Source organism: Trypanosoma grayi (assembly GCF_000691245.1).
Source record: "Trypanosoma grayi strain ANR4 Tgr_958_V1, whole genome shotgun sequence".
Lineage (NCBI taxonomy): Eukaryota > Euglenozoa > Kinetoplastea > Trypanosomatida > Trypanosomatidae > Trypanosoma > Trypanosoma grayi.
Window position 1 is genome coordinate 1 of NW_008826577.1, and position 6,401 is coordinate 6,401.

Here is a 6,401-nt window from a genome sequence, read left to right on the forward strand (position 1 = left end):
GTGTGCAGCGCGCGGTGGTCGCGGCCGTGGAAGACGCAGAGCGCGTCGTCGCGCTCCGGCTCGCGGTCAGGCACGTCGTTGAGGTCCTCCGCGTCGTCAGCCTGCTCCTCCTCGTTGCCGTAGTCAGCGCCCGTCTCGGCGCCGTCCTCACCATCATCCTTCACCTCTTCAGCGTTGCCGTCCATGTCCTCCTCTTCATTGTCGTCCATCTCAGCCAGTTTGCTCTCGTCGACGATCTCGTTGTTAGGGTCGTCGAGGTCGAGAAAGGCGTCGTGCGCCTCCTCCTCGTTCGCCGCCGCATCACCAAGCGACATGTGTGGCTGCGACGCGCGGCTCATCTGTCCCTCCGGTGTGTTGCACTGTTTTTGCTTACTTCCAGGAGCANAAATATATATTCATGATATGCGTGCGTGTGTGCGAGTGTTTATGCACGAATGGAGGTGGGGTGCGAGGAAGGTGACAGGTGAGAGGGAGAGAGATGATGGCGTCGGTCAGAGGAGATGCACACATACGCACACTCAGAGAAGAAAGGAGGGAGGGGGGGAGGGGAAGAAACGCCAGCAACATTTACATGCATATGAGGATTCGCATGCACTAACGGACCCTCACCCCTCCCGAGAATGGAGCTTAGGCACCGCAGACTTTAATGATCACCCTGGGTGCGCAGAGATGCAGAAAGATGTAGACACGCAGACACACACACACACACACACACATATATATATATATATATTCAGAACTGAGACTATGGCGCCTTTTCATCCTTCACTGGGGTTTGCCGTCTCGCTGAGACGCGCCTTTTCTTGGCGGCGCTGCGTGGCGAGATGCCTGTCTCGCCCGCAGCAGGAGTGTTGGCCGCAGCCGCAGCCACAGTCGACGGCCTCATCTGCGCCGCTATCGCCTTGAGCTGATCGCGTACGGCCGCCTTGTCTATCTCGCCAGCCCGCCGTGGCGTCAGCACGAGCTTGCGCTCCTGTACGAGGAGCGTCGTGACCGATACCGCGAGGTCGCGCACTTCCTGGCTCTGGTGGTTGACGCACGGGAGCAGCAGTTTCGTCCACACGCCCTCAGCGGTGCTGCGCAGACCCATGCGGCCGATGCTGACGAGTTGCTCGAGCACCGTCAGCCGTGCCATCTGCACGCGTGTGTTGCAGCTCGGCAGCCGCCGCCGGTCTTTGTCCACCGGATCCGCGAGCACCGCGGTGAGAATGGTGGCGTTTGTCAACGGCAGCGTCTTGACGCAGAGTGTGAGTGTCGAGAACGCCTCCTCCCGCACGCGCGCGTTGGCGTCGGCGGCGCAGCATAGCAGCCGCGGGAGCAGATTCGCCAACGGCGCGAGCACCAGCACGAGGCACTTGTGCTCGTCGGCGAGCACCATGCGCACAAAGGCGCAGCAAGCAGCAACAACGTTGGGTATTGTGTCCTGCAGCCCGCGGCCGTTGAGGTCGAGGAAGCGCAGCACGACCTCCTCAATCACCACTGGGCGCGACTGGTACAGATTCGCCATGTCGTCCATCAACACTTCGAACACCGCCTCACGCAGCTTGAAGCGCTTGCTGAAGAGGCACGCCGTCGTGTACGTGCCGACGGCGGCGGCGAGGTCCAACGCCTCGCGGCTGTTCTTCATGTCGTCCCTCAGCACACGTGGCCCCTCCATCTCGCATGCGGCCGACATGATGGCCTGCGCCGCACGTCGCTCCCATGGCTGCAGCTGCGCCTCTTCCACCAACTGCGGTGCCGCGTCACCAATGCTGCTGTTGCCGTCGTTGTCCGGCGGCGGGTCCACCTCGTCGATCGCGTCCGTGAGGTCGTGCACGAGGTCCGCCATCCGCCGCGCGTAGTCGGACACGATCGGCCCCCTCTCATCCTCGCTACCCGCGTCACTTTCACGGTGCCCGTCATTACAAGCACCGCCATCCACAACACTCCTGTCCCCACTATGTGCAACGTTTCGGCCTTTTCTACTGCTGGTGCTGTTCCTTTTACTATGCCAGCCTCCGTCGGCCCCCGCCTTTGCTGCGGCTACACCATGGAGACCATTGGCGTCGACTTTAACATTGAAAGCATCGTCGGCACACGCATACGGGTCAAAGTCAGGCTTCGGCTTTGGCAACTTGGCATCCTCGTACACTTCTTCTATCAGGGCATCCATCATTTGCCTCGCTTTTTTCGCAGCGTCAAAGTCTTCTTCTATGATGGCTTGCACCTTGTCTTGCTCTATTTGATAGATGCGCTTCGAGCGCCTATTCATCAAATTGATGCGGTCACGGCACTCCTTCGCAGTGTCAAAGTCCTCGACCGCAACAGCTTGATCCTTCAGCGTCAGCAGCTCCTCTGAGCGGCGAATGAAGAAGTCCTCAAACTCAAGAATTCGGACCGAGCGAAAGGCGGGGGGGTCAATGCCGTGTGGTATGATATGCTGTGCGGGCGTCGGTGATAGCGACCGCGTTGGCTGTTGGCCCATCGGCTGATGTTGCTGTTGCCTAAGAGAAGAGGTGTCGCTCCTGGTGGGCGAATGCTCCACGGGGCTTGGCGGCGGCGGCGTCATTTCACCACCGACCACTGCCGCGTCGGAGTGGCGCAACACACGTGAGAGAATGCGCCCACTACACTCGATGGAGTACACGCCAACCTGGTTGAAGCGGTTCTGTGCGTTGCGGTGCGGCGCGTTGAATAGCAGTTTCACGAAGTAGGCCTCAGCCTGAAGGTGCACCGTCTTGCGCTCCTTGAAGCGGAAGTTGGAGTGCTCGTTGCTGTTAAAGGCCACAGCGCCTAGCTTCGTGAAGCGGACGGCGCGGAAGGACGGGGGGTCCGTCTCCGTGTCCGTTCTTTTAAGGGCAAAGAGCCGCACCTCCACCAGGGAGGCAATCTTGTACTCGTGACTCAATATACGCATCTGTGTGAGCTCCACGTTGCCCGGGAAGCGCAGCACGATCGTCTGTGGCATCTTTCCGTTGCGCGCGCTCTGCCATCCCTTGCTGTAGCGCAGTAACGCCACCGCTGCGGCTGCGGGGGGCCCCGTGACGGGCGACGCCGGGCCGTGGCCTAACTCCGTGATGGGGAAACCCTCGTCCTCGCTGGTGCGGTACACCACTTCGTACGGGAGGAGTTGCTCCATCCCGCCACCCAACGACGCCTCTGCGCGGCAGTCCCACCCGCCCCACGAAAAAGCCCCACAGAAACTGCAGAGGCGAAGAAACAACAAACAGAAGAGAAAACGCGAAAAAAAAAAGAAAGAAGGAGGTGGGCAACACAAAGGAAAAAACCCGAGTAGCGAGGGAGGACGTGACAGAGAATAGAGAAAAAAAATGTGAAAATGAAGGTGAACGAGTCTCTCCAGAAGAGCGCTTGCGGACAACCCAAAGGGGCGGCGTTGCCACGTGGGCGCCACTGCTACTGCTGCTGTTGCACCTGCCCCTCTCGTTGTTCTCCTTGCTGCTCGCGTATGAGCGGGGCGTCTGGCAGGGCGGTGATGTCCACCTCGTAGTGCGACCGCATTCGGCGCAGGAACTCCGGGTTGAGGGGTCCCCTCGTTTCGTCGTACCACGCCGACGGCTGTGGCTGCCGCAGAGCATCACGTTGTGCTGCCATCGCCTCCGCGGACTTCTTCTCGAGCTCCATACGCCGCAGCACCACCATCTCCGCCACACGCATCGCCCCCGTCGTGGTGGTGAGCGCGTACTTCTCCACTTGCACGCCGCGGCGCTCCGCCTCACGCTCAAAGGCGCCGCGGCCACTGTGGTGCAGCCCCCTGTTGTTGTTGTAACTCTGCGTGCCCCGCCGTGCGTTGAGGTTGTTGCGCGTCATCAGCCGCTCCATCTCGCAGTACCACCGCATCGTCGCGCGGGCTGAAAGGTACCGGTTTGTCTTGTAGTCATTAACGTGGTCCTCATCCCAGAGGCCAGTGCCCTTCTTGTACTTCATCGTGAAGCCGCCCCAAACCGCGGGTGTCCGCCTCATCCTCCTACACTACCTGCTGAACGATTAAATAAGGGTGGGGGGGGGGGGNGGGGGGGGTGAAGAAAAAGAGGCCTGAGACAAGCAACTAAGTGTACATGCAAGAGTCGCTCACCTTTGCCTGCGCGCATGTACACGCGTCTGTCAGTCAGTCTGTCTCTCTGTGTGTGTGTGTGTGTGCGTGTGCGTGTCAAACGGCATTGAACTCCGCCGCCCCGGGTGCGTCTGGCGGCAGCATGTAGCGCCTCCGCGCCGGCGGCACACTCGGGTAGTCGTTGTAGGAAGAGGAAAGATTGCGGTTAGTCTGCCACCACCGCTTGTACTGCCGCAGCAACGCCCCGCGCAACGCGAGCTCCTGCACCAGTGTGTCGAGGGCGTCGTTGGGCTTCAGCCCATCGGCGTTATACGTGAAACGACTGCGCACACGCCGTAACTCCTTCTGCATGTGCCGCACCTGCCGCGCCGGGATGGACCGCAGCGTCTCCATCATGCGGCCCGCGATGACAACGTCCTCTGGGATAAACACCGCGAACCTGCTGTAGCCCACAACGCCCTCGAAGGGCATGATGCAGAGGTCGCACATGATGACAGGGATGCAGCCGGCGAGCACCGCGGAGGTGGGGCGTCGCGACGACAGCGCGTCACCCGCCGCGTGGCCGCAGAAAACAGCGCGTCGCATCTGCTCCGGGTACGCCAGCGGCACGCGCAGCCGCTCCGCCGTGACGCCGGTGCTGGCAAACGTCTCGTACACGCACGCCTGCGGCTCCTTCTGGCAGTTGCGTCGGATCCACCGTCGAACGCCGCCAATCGTGTGGGTCCCGGCGAAATAGAACAGAACGGGTCGCGGTGCCGCCATGTCGGGCGGCTGCCGCAGCGCCGGCGCCATGTCAGGGTACGGGACAACCACGTTGAGCATGTTGGCAAGAAACAGCGGCTTCAGCGCGAGAGAGAAATCTTGGTAGTCGTTCCGGCCCATGATTTCAAGCAGATCGTACGATATGAGCTTCACGTTGGGAATGTTCCTCTGCACGTGGCGCCAAAAACCCTGAACGCTGCGGTGGTGGAGCGCCCAGCGCCACCAGAACATGAAGTGGTCGTGCTGGTCGTACACGCGGATGTACGGGTATTGCTGCTGGATGTGGCGCACCACCTCAATCATGTAGTGGCTCACGTGGGCGCAGTGGTAGACGTGTGGAATGATGGGAATGATAAAGATGTCCGCCTCCGCCGGGTTATTCGTGTGGGCGGGATGGGAGCGAATGTGGCGCACCATCCACACATCGGCGGTGAAGAGCGAGAGCGCGTGACGCCAGTCAAGCATGGTGTAGTTGCTCTTCGGCAGCCGCCGGTTACAGAAGCTTACCGGCCACCTCTCTTCCAGCAGACGCAGCGCACCCTCACCATAGCGCTCAGGAACATCGTACACGTGAAAACGAAAAGGTGGAGAGAGCAACTCGCTCGCCACCACACTAGTTCGGTTGCTGTTGCCACCGCTGTTAGGGTTCACATGGCCACCAGTAAACGTACTGCTGGCTTCACCCTGAAGGAGTTCAGAGCGGTCCACCTCCACCCGCTGCATGACGCCATCCAGCAGTGCCAGCGACACGAGAACAGCGCCCAGGAGCATTCCAGCCATGAAACCGAGCAACACCACCACTCGGGGGTGCAAGGCGCCCGCCATCGGTCTGTTGTTGTTGTTGTTGCTGCTGCTGCTGCTGCTTTCTGACACGGATGCTGAGGCAGCGGGGACGGTTGCTGCTGCCGCTGCTTGCAGGAACGAGGACAATGAAGGAGAAGCGGCAGGCACATCAGTCGCCAGCGCGAAAGAGAGTCCCATTGCATGCCAGAGAGAGGAGGGGAGAGGAGGGGAGGGGGAATGAGAGCCATCGATAAACATCGACGCCAAACAGCCTCAGCTGCGACCATCCCACCAGTGAAACGCCTTGTCCGCCTGCATCTTCTTGACGAGCCTGCGCACACCCTCTGGCATTTTGTGGCGGCCGTGACGTCGACGCCCACGCCCCGACGACTCTGTCTCGGACTCCAGCAGCATCGCGGCATGCTCGCCGAAGTCACCGCTGCAATGCAGCGCCCTCAGCCGTGCCAGTCGAAGCAGAGGCGGGAGCTCAGTCACGCCCAGCGGAATAACGCGCAGCGCGGACTCCCAAGACCCCTTCGCCATCAATGCGCCGGCAACGCAGCCAAGCGTCGAGACCAGCACCGCATCATCAGCCCGTGCGCAACGCGAGGCCCTGCCTGACATCCCCAAACCCTCCAGCTTCTGTTCTTCTTGTTGCTGCTGCTGCTGCTGCTGCTGTGCCATCACAACACCGCGCAGCAGCACAGAGGCATTGTCGGTGCCGAATGCGGCCAGACGAACCGCGTGGTGGGCCTCTGTGCGGCTGCGGCGGTCAGCGTCCTTCCATGCAACGTCCTGCAACGCG

At 61.2% G+C, this 6,401-nt stretch overlaps 5 protein-coding genes across 5 annotated transcripts; all 5 read right to left on the reverse strand.

Annotated features, from left to right (window-relative positions):
* Window positions 1-338, reverse strand: DQ04_09581000 (hypothetical protein; the record flags this gene model as incomplete). The annotated part of the gene is made up of 1 exon (XM_009315982.1): window positions 1-338. A coding segment is annotated over one exon (338 nt), but the record flags the coding sequence as incomplete, so codon positions are not given.
* A 407-nt stretch (window positions 339-745) lies between these two features.
* DQ04_09581010 (hypothetical protein) lies at window positions 746-3,118 on the reverse strand (the record flags this gene model as incomplete). The annotated part of the gene is made up of 1 exon (XM_009315983.1): window positions 746-3,118. One exon carries the CDS (start codon window positions 3,116-3,118, stop codon window positions 746-748), a length of 2,373 nt encoding a protein of 790 aa, XP_009314258.1.
* Window positions 3,119-3,393: 275 nt separating this feature from the next.
* DQ04_09581020 (hypothetical protein) lies at window positions 3,394-3,960 on the reverse strand (the record flags this gene model as incomplete). The annotated part of the gene is made up of 1 exon (XM_009315984.1): window positions 3,394-3,960. The coding sequence occupies one exon, from the start codon at window positions 3,958-3,960 to the stop codon at window positions 3,394-3,396; it is 567 nt and encodes a 188-aa protein (XP_009314259.1).
* Window positions 3,961-4,147: 187 nt separating this feature from the next.
* DQ04_09581030 (putative xyloglucan galactosyltransferase KATAMARI1-like) lies at window positions 4,148-5,593 on the reverse strand (the record flags this gene model as incomplete). The annotated part of the gene is made up of 1 exon (XM_009315985.1): window positions 4,148-5,593. One exon carries the CDS (start codon window positions 5,591-5,593, stop codon window positions 4,148-4,150), a length of 1,446 nt encoding a protein of 481 aa, XP_009314260.1.
* A 276-nt stretch (window positions 5,594-5,869) lies between these two features.
* On the reverse strand, window positions 5,870-6,280 carry DQ04_09581040 (putative TPR-repeat-containing chaperone protein DNAJ; the record flags this gene model as incomplete). Its single annotated transcript, XM_009315986.1, has 1 exon — window positions 5,870-6,280. The coding sequence occupies one exon, from the start codon at window positions 6,278-6,280 to the stop codon at window positions 5,870-5,872; it is 411 nt and encodes a 136-aa protein (XP_009314261.1).
* Window positions 6,281-6,401: the final 121 nt, after the last annotated feature.